The 17,283-nt window shown below is 43.4% G+C and overlaps 1 protein-coding gene across 1 annotated transcript in view; it reads right to left on the minus strand.

Annotated features, from left to right (window-relative positions):
* Positions 1 to 226: 226 nt before the first annotated feature.
* Positions 227 to 17,283, minus strand: part of LOC128713221 (uncharacterized) — a 74,331-nt gene continuing 57,274 nt past the window's right edge. Inside the window, exons 6-12 of the mRNA XM_053808082.1 lie at positions 13,816 to 13,938; positions 7,158 to 7,652; positions 6,489 to 6,611; positions 2,101 to 2,355; positions 812 to 1,066; positions 588 to 727; positions 227 to 409 (exon numbers count right to left, since the gene is read on the minus strand). Coding sequence (XP_053664057.1) covers positions 227 to 409; positions 588 to 727; positions 812 to 1,066; positions 2,101 to 2,355; positions 6,489 to 6,611; positions 7,158 to 7,652; positions 13,816 to 13,938 — 1,574 coding nt within the window. The remainder of the gene's footprint in view (positions 410 to 587; positions 728 to 811; positions 1,067 to 2,100; positions 2,356 to 6,488; positions 6,612 to 7,157; positions 7,653 to 13,815; positions 13,939 to 17,283) is intronic.

The following is a 17,283-nucleotide window of genomic DNA, read 5'->3' on the forward strand; positions in this document are numbered from 1 at the left end:
TGTGTTATTGTATTTCACTTATTCAAGCACCTTTGCCTGTTTTGCGACGATAAAAAGCTTGCCTACCTGCTGCATCTAAAAACCGCATCCGAATACTGGATCGAAAAACGAGCACTATCGCGCACCCATCCTTGTAAAATATGTTCTTTTGCGTCTGTACAATCCGTGTTGCGTGTCTCCGTTTTGGAGATGAACCGGTCCTCGGGCACAGGAGCAGTTAGGCCCCTTAGAAGTAGAACCGATTGTACAGAATCGGTAGCTGAAAGTGTGACTGGGCGGTCGGTTGCTGTTGCTGTTCCGGGTTTACGTTCACGACGATTTTGAACACGCATTTGCTCTTCCATTCCGCGTCGTCGTGCGCTTCGTACGTGATGAGATGGCTACCAGCTCCAAAGTCTGTTCCTGGGCTCTATTTTGTAGATTGAAATGAGAAATGTTGAAACAATTGAAGCATTTAATCTATCCCCGCCAAAATGTAAGACAATTTGGAAACGCCTAAAAGTATGCATTTTGTAGACGCATATTTTTGAAAAGTAACTTAAAGCATCACAGCGACTCCTTCCACAAAGCACACCGTTTCTACTTACGTTCGATTTCGTGATCGTCACCACACCAACATTGTCCGAAAACACGGGTTCCTCCCACGTTGCCTTAACGCTCTGATGTCGTCCTTCGATGGTGTACACTTGCGTGTCCGGACAGAAGTCTACTCTTGGCGGTGAGCCAGCTGATGAGAATGAAACAAATCATAGAGCACACGTTAGCTTGCTACAATCACTAGAACATCATTTCCCAACCGTGATATACTTACGGAGAACGTTGATGAGGAAGTTACATTCGGTGTGAAGTTTCGAGACGGGATGTTTGGCCGAGTAGCTAACGTTAAGACTACCGAGGGGTAGTGAGAAACTATCCTTCTTCACCCAATACGGTTCGACCTGTACGTCTCGCTCCCAGCTGACGTCCGTTTCGGGACGTCTCAATCGAACCATGGTGGTTTCGGTTTCGTTTGGGTGTAACTCCACGTTAACACTTGTCGGACATAGTAGCTTAGGTTGAGGATATCCTAGGCAAAGGAAATGCGAGGATAAAATCAGTTTGCTCTCGAACAGAATCTAGATGAATTGTTGAATGCGCTGTTTAAATTTTAACATTTCCCTGCTGTAGTTTGCCTGCTGTAGTTTCATCATTTCAGCTACTATTCGTTCTGTGAACGTATGATTAAATCTGCAATTAAATTCCTGGAAAAGCTGCATATATCTTGCGTCCGTTTGAACACCTTCAACTATTAAAGTGCTTAGTGTATTGACATTTTACGGACCATAACTACCGAATGTGGTTCAAGTGAATGTTACATATATCTATAATTAAAAATCAACTTTAAAAAGCGTGATTTGGTTAGTTCACTAGTTGAATAACTAGCACACAGATTCAAATCCACAAATATCAACATGGTCGTGATTGAATGCTTAAACACACAAACAATGTTTCGTATTTTGAAGGGAAAACAATTTGCAAACGCAGCTCTTAAATTGCTCCGACATAAAAGACAGCACAAATTGATATCACTAGCAAGCCAATTAAAGTGCTGTTTATTTTAACGCTTTTCATTCGCCGCAGCTCGTTCACAGCGTTCCACCGCAGTCGTCCTACACTTCCGCTCGACTGAAACCGTCATTCATTCAGTGTTCGGTTGGGTGGAAAACGCTTCGGCGTAATTATCATGCCATTATGATGCAAAAGTTAGCCGACGGGAAGTGGGCCCACTTTTATATTAAAATGTAGCCCTCGCCGTCCCGCAGTGTGTGATTGCGGCATTCGGTGGCAATAAAATTTGCCTTCGACCAAAAAAAAACAAAAATCACACAACACTCGGGCTTGGGGTCAAACAAAAATCGAATGAGCAGAACAAAAAACAGTTTCCCGAACCAGAAATCAACAATAAATCGCCTTTCGAAAGATGTTCCAATGAAAACAGGCAAGTGACACGCTGCGGACATGCAGCAACGACATAAAAAATCCCCTCCATTTCACGGCTATTGCAGCCCCTGGAGCCAATTATGCATATCCGCACTCCGTTTGGTTTGCGCATCTACTTACGTATGCAGGTGCCGTTCTCATCGCCAATCCATTCGCCGGTGGTACCACAGATTTTGGAGAACTTCCCCTCGAGTCGATAGCCGGTCGGACACTTTAGGATGCACTGGCTGCCGGGACGGTTGGTAATCTTGAGGCTGCCACCGTTTGGACCATCCGCTATTTCGTCTATCGGTCGGCTGCACTCGAGGTACCCGTGGCGTGGTGGAAACAACGGTGGACAGGCGATATCCGCCAACCTTAACGAATCGTTCAGCACTGTAGAGAAGGATAATGTGGAAACAAACGAATGGCATACGGTTATAAGCAATTCTTCTGGAGATCATTGCAACCTGCATTGCAACAAAACTGCATTTGGAGCACGATGTGAATATGCAAGATTTGTGGTAGAATCGCGCAAAGATGGGTCAGAAGCACGTTCTCGTTTGATGTGGTTGTTGAGAAGAGATTTAATTACAGTCGCCATCTTGCAGTACACATTTCCCAGGAAGTGCTTCCTAATAATTCCCTGGATCAACGAGTTTGAAATTCTGCAGAATATCGCCATCATACTATTTGCTATCCTCTTACTCCTCCAATTATCTCTTCATTTAATTAGAACCAACCCTTCAGTAAAATGGTCGAGCTAGATTTTTGTCTGTGCATTAATAAGCTTCGATTGCCTGTAAATGGAATCCTCCCAGCGAAAACATCAACTTCCATCAAACTATTCGCCGATCGTAGAAGGCATCCCAGGCATCAATTGCACCAACGATACCGACGGTTCAATGAAATATGACTCCATTAAAGCTACGTTTTTCCCTATTAGGCATCCCTCTGGACACCTGTTCGAGTGTTTGTGTAGACTGGAATGGAAAGCAGGTAGTAATTTATGCTGAAGTGAACTTAATTAAAATATTTCCCGACACCTTGCACGCCCGGACACCACCGCCCATGATGGTCCACAGCCGTGGGCTGTCGGTCAAAAATAAAGTTTTGCTAGAAGCTTTCTTTTGCAGTCGCATTCGCGGACGGTGTGGTGGACCATAATGGCTGAGCAGACTGCAGCTAGGAGCTGAAATTAGATCTTGCCTCTCATGGCTTTTTGGCGCTCTGGCGTTGTTTGGTGCCGGGGACTAATTATTCGCTATTTAGACTTTCCGCAGTTCAGTGGGATGATTTTTTACAGCTCCTTTGGGGGTGTGATACGATCTGTGTCTGTTGATTATGGTCATCGCAAAAATCATCCATCCTTAAATCATACAACTTTTGCAAAGCACGCAAGCATTGTGCAGTTGTACTAAAGCCAAGGCAGATTAAACGATGTCATTTCCAAACGAAACACATTCATCCAGGGCTTTAGCTCAATGTACCGACTTAATTCGTCGTCCAAAAATGTGTCTCGGTGGACACTTAAATTAGCGCTAAACCGTAGCCCCAAAATGCGCCCCAAAATTGCTTCACAAACGCCAATGAAGCTTACCGGAACAAAGGAAGGCGTCCGCTGTTGCTCACCTCCAACCGAAGATCATGGTGTGAAAATTTGCATTTTTAATCAAAATTCCATTCATTATCGTTCATTAATTTTACGCTTACACCGGCCATTCGTTGCTGACCTCCGGGCCTCGCATCGAGCATGCAGCTCACGTCGGGGAAGATTTTTTAATTTCACATCCTCCTTTGCGCTTTACCTACTTTGCGCTTTTCCTACTTTGCTACCGCATGGATTTTTTCTACTGTGTGTTTGTATGTTTGTGTAGTCCTCGATCGTATGCCACTTGAACTCACTTGAAAAAGTTATTTAATTCATTCAATTCATCGAAATTTGCGTTGCCAGCCTGTTTTCCGTTTCGATGGCTGACGGTGGATCAGGTTTGAAAATTTTGGCCAACAAATTTTGCCTCACTTGCATTCACCAGCTACGGGTTGGGTGAAATGTTTTGCCCCAACATTCCGACCGTCAATGTGACCGCAAAATCTTTTTTCCGGGCAGCTTGATGGTGGCGATGGTGGATGAATTTTCATTTTTCATTCGCGCATTGGTGGGATATAATTACTGCTGGAACGAACCCGCGTGAATATTTGCCTAATGAGCCGTGGAGGTCGCTGATTGCCATCGCGATAACATTATGCGACGGGTCAAATACTGGGCACACAAACACGCACACACACACACACATTTGCCCTATCATGCAAGCTTCTTGTTGTCAAGAAAAGTGTAAATTCTTGAATGCTCTCTCCAAGGAATTTAAAGGAAAGAAGCGAACATGAGAAAAAAAGCACACGAAAGAATGCTCTTCATTAAAAACACTTTTCGTTTCGAAGCGAAAAACTTCCCCATTCAGGTTGCCATTTTCCAACCAACCATCTTTTCAGCCATCGTTTTTATCGCACTTCGCACTGGACGAAAGGTAAATTTTAAATAATTCAATTAATTTGAAATGGCCACCGACAACGTTTCCACCTCATTGTGCCACGATAGCGTTGGTGACGGTGAAGCAAAAGGAAGGTCGAAGGTTACACACCACTGCACCCCATCACCACGGTTTTACCGCTCCTTTCTGGCACCCCGTTAATGAAGCTGCTGCCGATCTGTGCATGGCGTTTTTGTTCTTTTACACTTAATCCAACTCGCGCGTTCGTTTCCAATTGTTCGTACTATAAATTTTCATTGCTTCCCTTCCAAAAATTGGCCATTTTGTCTGAATAGAAATAGGGAGACGAACGCCATGTAAACGTTTTCACTTCACAACAACTCCAGCTGTGGAGAAAGCGGACGGAGCTGTTACTTTCTATTGATGGGTTTCCTGGACCTCCTTCGCCAAGAACCTCCGTCACCGCGTCACCGTAGTGTCCTTTGGTTATCAATTCTTTTTCCGGCCCTCTTTGTGTTCAATCGAGTTTGATTTCCGATTCACATTTATCACTTTCACGATTGGTTCAAAAACAGTGATCATGCTCAGGAAAAGTCACATTAAGTAAGTGACACCCAGAAGTCCTTTCTTTCTTTACTGATTGTTACCGTTTTCTGAATCGTTAAGTGAAAATTGACATTCATGTCACAGGCCACACTTTCTGGTTGTTCGGAAGACCTTTATTCGCAAAAGGGACATCTTCAGGCAAAGTATTTCTAGTTCTTACGCTGTGATATCATTTTTCAAACAATGGCTGAGCAAACAGAATCTTCGCGATTGTAATGATTTCCCTTTCTACGCGCCGAAATAATGAAATTCATCTTCATTGTAAAGGGAAATTAATTAACAGTCTTCCTTCGCTCAACTGATTTACTTCCACGCGCTGAAGCAATCCGCTTTTTGTGTAAGTAAATAAGGGCTATTTTTAATTAATATTTTTAAACGCGACTCCACGCGCCCAACACTCAACGGACAACCGATGGCCTCTGCCTCGGTACTGCTCGTTATCCATTCATTCACCCGGATGACACTCTATTAGAGCCTCGGTTGGAGTGTTTGAATCGGCAGCGTCGTAAATTTAAATGCCATCACTATTGTAAGCTAATTTGTCAACTCAACTAGCTGTACATGTAAGCACAAAAGGAAGATTACCCTCTTACGATTGTGCACGGTAAGCGGAATGTTGTCTTAGATGGCGGAATACGGCCCCATGGAGATCTCTCGAGAGCCTGAACCTTAATGATGTAATATTTTATCCCATTTGCCAGCACGGATGCTGAAGTGTTTCCTTGGGGGGTGGTCGGCCGCGTGGGCCTGGGCGTTTGAAAATAAATCAAGCCCTCTAGCAAGCCGGTTCGGTTGGAGTCAACCGAATCCTATTGCCCGCAACGCAAGGATGAGCAGTGCTGATCATATCTTGGATATCAAGAGCGCTCAGTCGTGCCCTCAATACACTCAGCCACAAAGTTGTGTCGGATGTGAGCTGGCTAGATTAAGATATTGGCTCCAGTTTCATCTTCCCCGCTCCGGATATTGCATTATCGTTTTCAAGACGTACACGACCATCTACACGGTACTGTGCGTGCGATATTCCCGTTTATGGTTCGGTGATAAATTTCGGTTCCATCAGCCAAAGTTTTCACACCCTCCGGGGTTAGAAGCGCCACGCCGTGCGGTGACGTTTTCCATTAACGTGCGTGTCATAAATCAATGAGTGCTGGCTATCAAACGGTAATTAGATTATGATAAATGTTAATATAATTGTTTCGGGTAAGCGACTTTTCACGACCCAGCGCCGTAGTACCGCGTACTGCTGCTGACCCACTTCTGTGCGGGTTCTGTGGAAGTATGCTTCGATAAGTTCTGGTAAATATGATTTGTACGGACGCATGTTGCTGCTTCGAAAACACAATCAACGGCCGGACAATCATGCTACCGGGAGTTCGATGTTGCAACCAGAGATTTCTAGCCGAGTACAAAGGAAGCATGTTTACTTACCCAGGCAGGAACGCTTGTCGACGTCCAACTTGAAGCCATATTTGCATGAGCAGTAGTAGCTTCCGTCACTGTTGATACAATGCTGCTGACATCCGCCGTTTGAGATGCTGCATTCGTTCGTGTCTGGAAACGGATAGAGGAAGCTATAGTAGACTTTATGCTAGATATTCCCCACAATTCCAAAGAGTCTTCTAATAGGGTAAACAAGCACACAAACATGCCAATTACATGCGGCCATTGTAAGCTTTACTATCATGGATATGAGTAGAACTTGTTGTGAAATGTATAAGCTTTTAGAATAATTTTAACGTATCATACTGGCATAAATGCATTATAAAAAACACGATAGCCAGAATTTCTTATTTATGTAATAGTAAACAAAAAATGATTGAATATTAACTTAAATAAATTGAATTGTGCAGCTAGAACGAAAATCTAATTTCAGTTGTGGCTTACATGGGATTTTATTTCTATATTAGAGACATAAGTATTTTTTTTATCAAAATTTCAATTTTTTATTGGTTTGATGATGTCCTGTTTGATTAGAAAGATCATGCAAGCCATAGCAAAACGGTATTACATTTGGTTTTAATAAACTTTTCCAGTGAAATGCCTACAACTCTCGTCGAATAGGAAATCTGTTCAACAATGCCAACTCCTTGAACTCACCTTGACAATCGCCCATTGTTGTGTTGAAATGGTAGCCTGTTGGGCAGAGTGTGTCATAGTCCGGTTGCTCTTGTTCCCCCTCAACATCCGCACCAGCAGAAGACTTTCCCTCCACATATTCCCTGCCGCCGTGTTCTTCACCCTGTTCGCATCGGTAAGACCCGACCGTATTGATGCACCGGCCGTGGCATCGATGTTCGCTGGCAATCGATCGTTGGTTGGCACACTCGTCCACATCCACGCACGTCTTCCAATCCTCGTCCAGCATGTAGCCCTCGGGACACACGCAGAACGCTCGCCCAAGCGTATTGAGGCAAGTGTGCGAACAGCCACCATTGTTGACCGTACATTCGTCGATGTCCTCGCAGCTATGCCCGTCGGCCGCCAGCCGCGTGCCCGGAAGCCCGTCGCAGGTGCACCTGTAGCTGCTCCACGTGTTGATGCACGTATCCTGGCATGGTCCATGTCCGTTTCGCAGCAGGCACTCGTTTACATCTGGTAAGCAATGGAAAGCAAATCGTACAGCGCAATGAGAAGGATGAACGTCGACGACCGGACCAACAGGCACAGGTGACTAAAGACCAGTGAAAGGTTTCCTATTCCAAGGATTAAATAATGAAGAATCTGCTGAACCGAGGCGAACTGGGTGGTAGGTCTTTGGCTTGCTAAACAAACCTGTTCTCCTATTTTTGTCCGCTATTTCCCTTTTTTATCTCTAACCCAATTTTATTCACATCGTGCCAAACCGGGGAATCGGACTGTTGACTTCTTCTGGACCGATTTCATCATTCGATTGATACTGGTACGGTTCATACACACCACGGCATGGCAACTAAATCGTACCCAACGCAGAACGAGCGAAACGATTTCATATTGTCGAAACCCGGAAAAAATGCAATCAACGCAAACCACACTTGCTGCCGTACGTTTGCTGCATATAGATCAATGCGTAACTACCAAGTGATGATGAACTTCGAACTGTGCACCAAATGATGGCCGTAAGTGTTGGAAAAATTGAGATCTGTTTTTTTTTGTTAGGCTAAGATTTTTCCATTCTACCGCACGGAGCGCTTTGATGAGACGGTGCGCTTTTTTATTCACCCGAAATGCCATACTGCGCACTCAGAACTGCATCCAGAATCGAGCAGAGCTAGTTCAGTTCTAATCCTATACAACGGCTCGCACCCCTTAACAACCATCCCTAGAGGATGGAAGTTTTCAACGATGGGAAGTAAACATAAACCCGTGCTGTGGATGGGTTTAAGTGGATGACGTGCGAGAGTCGTTACGTATTTTTTCTTGCGTGCGAGCATGGAGGCAGTATTTTCTTTTTGATTTTGTTTATCGCCCGAAACGGTTCCCCAAAACACATACATTTCGCAAATGGGTGGCAAACGGAATGGTTCCGTTGAGATGCTCACCGACGAACAGTCGGCAGCTGTTGGGAAATAGCATTTCAATGAAAACAATCCACAAATGCGTATTCTAGGGGTTTTGTGCATTTTCGCCCATTTCGAATGCAGTGGCCCCGGTTGCATTGTTTTTCTATTGGTGTGTCGAGTTTTTAATTTACGCTTTTCAACAGCACCCGAGGGGGTGTTCCACGAACGAGCTTTTCCCGCAACCGGCACTTTCTGCTGGGCTGGTATGTTTGCGATGCTTTTAAACCTTTGCCAGCTTTTTGATCGTAGCCACACATCGACACAAGATGTGTTGTGGATTTTGAGTCACACATGAATCGGTCTAAGCTCGAGAGATTTATTGCACGCTTCGGAATGACTCTAGAGCGAGGCACAATTCATTTTGAATTTACGAAAATATGTGGTTGATGTTAGCTTTAATTATGTCACTTGTTGATCTTTCTTGTCTTTATTTCCTATAATAAGCAGCAGAACATGGCAGCTGAATGTTATTAGGGAATATAATACACAGTTCTATTGTATAAACTTACCATCATCTTAAGCTTTTACCAAAGTTTCCCGATTATTACCTTATATTCGTTCTATTTTATTAAAAATAATCATTCTAAATAGAATACTTATTAAAATATTTTTATATGATATACATTTTGATTAATCTTCTGTATATTGTCTCCATTATTTACTGTTCTTTTATTAATTTCATTAATTAATTGGCATTAATTTCAGTTTTTAAGATCATGGAGGCGCCCGGTAGTTCAACGAAAGCGACAACCATCATAAATATCAAAACCTTTTACCACGAACATATGGCTTAAAAATAGTTGAGAAAACAGTACAGGCACAAGGCTTCCTGGAAATAATATTAAATTTAAAAAGCACAATTTTTTACATAAATAGCATGTTGTATACATGAACAACAACACTCAAGAAAACGGATTCATTTATTTTACGGAGACCTAATAAGCAGATTTGATTCTATAAAAGAAGCAAAGAAAAACTGGTCGGGTCGAAGGGAACACTCTTTACGATTGAAGTTGCCTACAGTGCGATAAACCAAACATGTTGCGGTTGTAACCCAACAACACAAACAAATGTTTTTGTATGGTGTGATTCTTTGATTCCATATTGCGCACCTGCCAGTCTTATCATACGTGCCCTGCATGCTCACGTTAATTTCTTTGAGCTTCAGAAGAAAACATCTTTCACCCCCTTTGGCCACCGACTGTGTGCGAATGTTTTCCAGTGTGCTTCTGTTTATTCCCCCACCACGAGAAAAAAAACGCTGTTCCAATCGATAAACCGCACGTGTTGAGATGTTGGGGAATATCGCAACATGCCCGGTGTGTGTAAGATCATTTGCTTAAGCTTCCGATTCTGATACAGGTGTGGCATGTCGGTAACGGGAAGTGGTAAGCACCAAAAACACAAACCGAAAAGAGAAAGCTTTTATTTTGGGAGGAGAGAGAGAGAGCGATAAACAAATGAATAAACAAAGCTTTCTCGGTGCCGTTTTAACGTTCGTTAGCTATCCCATCTGCATGCTGCAAAATGAGAATCTGTCCATAGATAGAGGTTTTGTTTTTCTTTTCCTTTACCATCCCGGAGTGAAATAGAAAGTTTTTATCCATTTCGAACCATCTGGGGGGAAGAATGGCTTTACACCCATTCAGGCGTCATTCGGTGGGGCTATAAACTTCTCATTCGAAAACCAAAAGTTGCCTACAATCAGTTGCGCAATCGGTGGCCGGAGAATGCCATTTTTCGCATCCCTAATTTACCTACAACTTGTCCTTACTAAGCAGAATAGTGTTTTTCGGGGGTTGAACGACATGGCAAATAATGTAAAAAACAACACAACAAACAGAACTCAGCAGAATCAGCCCCGATAGCCTTTGGTCTCGAAAGCTAAACAACGATCGAGACTCATTTACAGTTTTGTCATCAAGCGCCTGGTGGAAGGCGGAACCACAAACTACAGCTGCTGTTCGGGGTCGTGTGTACGGAAGTTTGTCGTTAGGACGATTCCCCGATAGCACGCGCTGCTGGCTGAGGCTAAAGTGTGAAGGCAAATGTTTTCTTCGTATTCCGATGGCAAGCGTACGACCGGTGTGCAGGGGAACGAAGTGCGTGCAGAAGGGAAATCGAGTCATTACCGACACGTCCTGCAGCCGTTTGTGTAAGTGCCAGGCAGGAAGACGAAGGATAACACACCCAGATTGTGGATAATCATTAGTGAGATTGAATTCCGGAAGGACACACTGTGGTCAAGCACTGGTAATCTCCTGGTCACTCCCACTCCGGCGGAAGCGGAAACTGTTGCTGTAATTTAAACACTGCCCACAGTGCAATGGAATATGCATGCATGGAGTGCACTGCCGACCATGACGCCGGTATTGCTCGTCGTTTGCTAATTGACTGGAAGGATGAGTTTTGGGTCGGAAAACAACAGTTGACTTACACCTACCTAACACCAAGGCGACACGGTTGACACCGATTTGGCCATCGTTTTGACAGAAAAGGTAAGAGTTTGTGCAGTCTCGGACGGAGAGTGCTGCAAGGATTTAATATAACAACATTCAACTGTGCGGTGCTTTTGGTACAAAATTCTAACCAACCCTACATAATCGATCACAATGGTGTGCAATCGAGAGACGAAACAAATTGTGCAAACAATTAGACAGGGCAAATTTTCCACCAACAACTGCAATGAGGGTTGGAAAATAGAGAAATGAGCGTCCGATGGTGGAGGTTTCATTTCCTGGAAACGAGTTTTATCTTTGCACCCTTGAACAAAATGCCACAGTTTTATGGTTTGAGAACTTTTCCAACTTCAAGCGGGCATTTTCACACACACACGCTCGGGCACTTGTACAAACATCTACGAACATAGATAGTTGCGCATGGAATAAAGCTTAGCATTATTGTACGCATCGAGTCGCACACAGATTGGACCTCGGTCAGTGTCGGACTCGTTCAAAATCTGTTCGTGGGCCGTGGTTTTCAGAATGGTGAGTTTTAGCTCCACACACACACACATACAAATACATATACAACAGTTCATATCCGCATAAACCACCGACAGGATTGAGCGCATCGGTATCTGCTAACAAAGCAGTATTGCAACTTTACCCAAACGGTACAATAGTTTTGCTTCGTAAAAATTTTCCACCACGAGCTAGCCACCGTGCTCATCGTGCCCAATGGTTTGGTACCACGGAAAATAGTAGCGTTGTTCTGGAAAATTTCGAAACCGAGCTGGTACACGCTTCCGCACCGTTTGTGGTTTGGTTTGGGGCAATGCAAATCATTGTATCGTTTTAACATTGTGTCGATTGGACATGCACAAAATTGTTTTGTTTGTTGACTGACAAAACAATGGAACCTCGTGGGGAAATTTTTCTTTTGTGAATGAATATGAACAATGGAACGAAGCAACGTGACAATTGATTCGAAGTTGTGAATTTTGGAAAATTTTATTTAATAATCTGGTTTACTTACATTATATACGTATAGCTATGTTAAAATCATTTTTGTGGGTGTATTAAATAGGATAAATTGATGAAAAAAGCGTAAACACAATAACTTTATGTGTTTTCGAAAAATTAACATCCTCTCTCCCCTTCTTTCATTCCATGTTACTGTCATCCAATACGCATTTTTGTTTCAAAAACAACAAACCAAACTCATTTGCCAAATGCTAACCCTTTGCTATCACCCTGTCACCCATCATTGAAATTCGGAATTGAAAGGATTATCGGCAAGTGTCACACAGCTGGATTAAAACTTTCTCGTGCAGGCATGTGCACGTTTTTCTAGAATAGCAAATTGGATTAAAGCTTCTCCGCACTCGGTTTCCAATTAAAATTGTCCGTAATTCATGCGCATAATCGACCATTTAAAAATAGAAAATAGTCATCGTGAAAAGTGGTACGCTAAAATAAAGGCAGCGAGACCGGTGTTGGTGTCGAGGACGCTGATAGTCATCCATTTGAAGTGCTTTTAAAGGTTATCGGACCGGAGGGGGGATGAAAATTGAACCATTTTCCATCAAATTCCAGAGTGGCGTAGGCTAAAATTTGTATTTCCCGTGCCCATCAGTGGCGACACTTTAATGAATCCTTTTTCGATTAAATTCTTACATTTTACAGCGCCGACGCTTGTCGTTTCACTCGCCGCACCTAGCGACGGTAAAAGCAGCAGTGAACAGTGTAATATGAATCAAATTAATTCAACGAACGTTCCTGTAGCATGCTGCAAAATTGGGACTTTTTCTTTTTAAGCTAAACTGGGATGCACGTCAGTCGTAATGAAAGGATACCATTTTGATGGAATGTAAACGTAACCTTAATTATTCATGTACATGCCAACTGTACTGTATGTGTGCAATGGCACAACATTCGCCATCTATTTTCAATCATTGGTACTAGTGCATTACGAAGAGTGACGAGAGAGTCATGTATTTGTGTAGATAATGTGTGTACAAATACCATCGAATCGATCTCTGTGTGATGGTAAAGGTAAAGAAAAGACAACCCTTCGGCACTGTGTTTACAAAAGCGTTCTTACCGGAGCCTTTTCCCGACACATCTGCCATTTAGAGCTCAAACATTTCCCGAAGCAAATGTATCGTTCTCCCATCCGAGTGCGATACTTTTCGCAGCTCCAAATTCCAGTAGTGAAGGGATGGAAAATTTGATTATGTAGATCACATTTCAAAACAATCTAAATTCCATAAACATTTATAATCATTCCCGAATGCACCATTGCATGGTTTTCCGTACACCGTACCGCAAGTTTCCAACAAGAACTGCCCCGGGCTCTTATTGTCTTAAGCACATAACAACTGCAGCCCCACAGCTCTGGATGGCTATCGTCCCCTCTCGCCGGTGCGAAACCAGAGACCTGCAGCTTCCAAGGAAAAAGATGATGCAAATGAAGATGCGCTTCCGGTTCTGCTCAACGAGGGATTTCACTCATCTCGAATCGAAAACTGCACGAAGAAAGGGAACGGAGTCTTCCTTCATTCCGTAAACATGCTTAGCCCTTCGGACCCGGGCAAACAAGGCGAAGCATGCGAAACTGGGCAAGATCCACCAATGTCTGACCATCTTTCCGAAGAACAGGAACCATACCGGAGGGGGGACATACACTCAGGCAGCGTGCACGAGCGACGTGTGTACAGGTTCCGGAACAGGAAGGAAGCTGTGGGAAATTGTGTGCCACCGAGGTAAACTTACCCATGCATTTATTATTGTCCGTAACTCGCAATCCTCTCGGGCATTTGCATGTAAACGACCCGATCGTGTTGGAGCAGCCGTACTCGCACACATCCTCACCGTACTCGATGCACTCGTTGATGTCTGTCGATAAACAGTCGATAGAGGAAAAATATTCGTTAGCATAGGATGCACTTTACCGGTATTTGTGGATTGTTTGTGATACAGAATGGGAAAATATCGAATGGATCGTTACCAAGACATGGTGCCCGAAACAAAGGGCAGCCCGACAACTAACTGCCAGAAATGGCTAACTTGACAACGAAGAATACCCTGTCTAAATAATAGTCATGCACGTACTAATGTGCAAATTTTAACCCTCGGCAAAGCTGCACCGCACCGGCACACCGCTATCGACAGCTTAGTGTTATTTATGAATATTCAATTCCAAAACCCGAGCGCCATATTCAAAATTCATTACTCAAGATACGGTGCATCCGGCGACGGATTGGTTAAGCATGAGAGCGACCAATCAGGAGATTTAGTGCTACGGTCGATTGTCAGTAAGTCTGTCGAAGGGCAATTTATCACCCGGCTACCCCAGGTTGACAGGTACGGTTTAGGGCTGCAGTACCCCTGGATCTGGCACTCCCGAGAGAAGTTCGCTGTGGAGCTGGAGTGTGTGGGATGCCGAGATTTACGATTAGCCACACTCGTTTGTGGCTGCCATTATGCTCATGTTGTTGTACTGGCGGGCCCCTAGATGGGATCTCTTTTTTGCCACCCCATACTGACACAAACTATCATTCATCAAGTCGTCACCAGCGTTAGTGTCTGCAGCGCGCTGCAGGAGCAAGTGCAACCGTACCGAGGACGGCGAATCATCAACTTGTCACCTTCGGGGTGTTGGAAAAGCGGCTTTCTTCTGCTGCTTCCTGAAAGGTCACCGGGCTAGTGAAACATTAATTTTAGTCACATGTGTTGCTAATAACTTGAAGTTAGTGGACAGCTTCTGTCCACACAGCGTGCACAATCTGATTGATTAAATATTACATCGAGTGTGGTAGAGCGTGATGGAGAGAAGATACATTACGTTTACTTTTTCACAAATTATGTTTCTATGTGAAAAGAATAACGTTAATCATTACAATCAGAATAGCTCCACAATATGACGACACATCCTCCCTGTACACCTATAATTGTAGTTTCACATCTCCAAGCACTTTGCCATATTTGCCTATTATGCTTTTTAAAACGAATTACATGTTGCAGCGACACCTTCTCTGTACTCTGCTTCGTATTACAAACACGTAGCAAATGTTTATTCATATAAAAATGACGGCAACAGTTCTACCGTTCGTAGTTACGTTTGTGTCATGTGATCATTTAGAAAGATACACAGCAAACGAGCAAATGTGACCAGAAACCAAAGAAAAAAAAATCATGAAAAACGACACTCTGGCCCGTAGGTGGTTTAGCAAGTATCACCACAGGCGTACCATCATTTCTGCTAGAAATGTGTAAAAAATATGCTGTTGATGCTGATGCTAGACGACATCGCAAAATGGTAAGTGAGTCATTTCTCCAACAGTTGCATTATTTATACGCCGTGCTTGGGAAAATCTCCTTTCCATTTTTCCCTTTACTGCTTTTCTGTGTTTCTCGCAACATTCTACGGGCAAAACCCGAAGCGCAATACCATTTCACCTTCCCAATAGAACCATATTGTATTTTAAGCTCTTGGACGACTGCACGGGCCGGAACCTCGGGCAACGGCAGAGCAGGTCAAACATCACACCAGTGACGGCGAGTGAAGTTGACGTATTCAATAAAAAGCTTTTTGAGGGGAGAAACAATTTTTGTTTCCCGGTCCCCGTCCGGACCGTTCAAACCAACTTCACTTTTCACTGCAATGATGTTCCATAGTTGACGATGGAGTGGCGCTTTACTACCGTCGGGGAGCTTTTTGGGGGTTGATGAAATCAACGACCGTTTATAAGCAGGTGTCTTCCAGAGTATGCTCTCGGACGGTGCAAAGCTTTAAATCGTGCAAGAGCATGATTGGGTATGCCCTTGGCGGAGCAATCATAATCCGATATTACCGAATCGTGTTTCACACTGTCTCCAAAGTTAAGCGGCTTGATTTATTGTGTTTAAAAATCATGAGACAGGTAATAGCAATATTACATTAGAATTTAAATGCTTCAATCGGTACATCTCCAATGGAAAGGCTTTCATTTACACTAGCAATGAAAAAGTAAATACAAATTCAATGCTTTCAGAGCTGTAGAAACTCATTTTTTAAAACACAAAAACAGTTTTCCGTTTTATGCCTAAACTGAACATAAAAGTAAATAAACTACATTTTACACAAATTAAACTAGAGCACAGTAAATCCGAGACATGGGTCAAATCTTTTACAGTACACCATCATCTTGTTCCGCATCGTTCCCATGCGAAATGTAGCGTAGCAAAGGGCGTGGAGAAGAATTTGATCCCTAATCTTCGCGTTAGCGCACATACAGCAGTCAGACCCTGGAATCAAACGACCCGAAAACCTAACCGGTTAGTAATGTTCTTCTGCTTCAAATGTTGTTTAACCGGTTTGAGACACGGGTACGATTCGGTAGCGAAAAATGAAAAAACCACTATCACTTTTGTTTGCTTCCGAGGGTTCCATTACACGGACTGAGAAAACAAAGCAGTTTGGTCGGAAATGGTAGCAGAAAACATGCCCGATTAAGATTGCGATAAGGTTCACAATGTTGATCAAACACATTTTCGATTGGTTGAGGGAAAAAGTACAGCACACAATGCAAGCTGCTGTGGCTCTTTTTTCCACTTGACACTAGCTGGAGTTGAAATTTTAATTACCACAAAAGCCACCCGGAAGCCACAGATGGCAAATAAATCATTCCGCTCGATAAATACAAAGGAGGTGCACATTGGGGACCACCTTGCTTGCTTGCAGCTGCTGTTATTTTACCTTTCCGCTGGTTTTTTTTTTCTCTCTCTCTCTCTCTTTCGTTGCATTTCGCACGGCAATTGGTCATCCCACGGGAACAATCTATACGATGCATTACTATAATTGAATTTTTCTCGTGGGTGCAAACCCGGACTACAACAGTTCGTTGCCCGGGCTGAACATTTTAATTTTCCAACGCGTCAAACGCGGAATGATAAGTGGCCATACGGTGAAGGGGTTGACGAAAAACGTGCGGAAAAGAAAGCACTCGCCCATTGTTCCGCACGATCGATTACGAACGATAAAGTATGATCAATTAAAAATTTCCTCTGAGTTTTGGGGTGTGTATGTGTGTGTGTGTGTGCCAATAAATAACGTTCGGAAAAAGGAAACCGTTTCGTGGAGATGGGAGAACGTCATCAAAATGGAAAAAATACCACGTATCCTAGCCTTTTCTTTGTGTTTTTGGATAGCTTTTACCAGCAGTGGGGATGAAGGCCACAAGTAGAAAAGGTCGCAGTAAG

This window comes from Anopheles marshallii, chromosome 3 (genome assembly GCF_943734725.1).
Source record: "Anopheles marshallii chromosome 3, idAnoMarsDA_429_01, whole genome shotgun sequence".
NCBI lineage: Eukaryota > Metazoa > Arthropoda > Insecta > Diptera > Culicidae > Anopheles > Anopheles marshallii.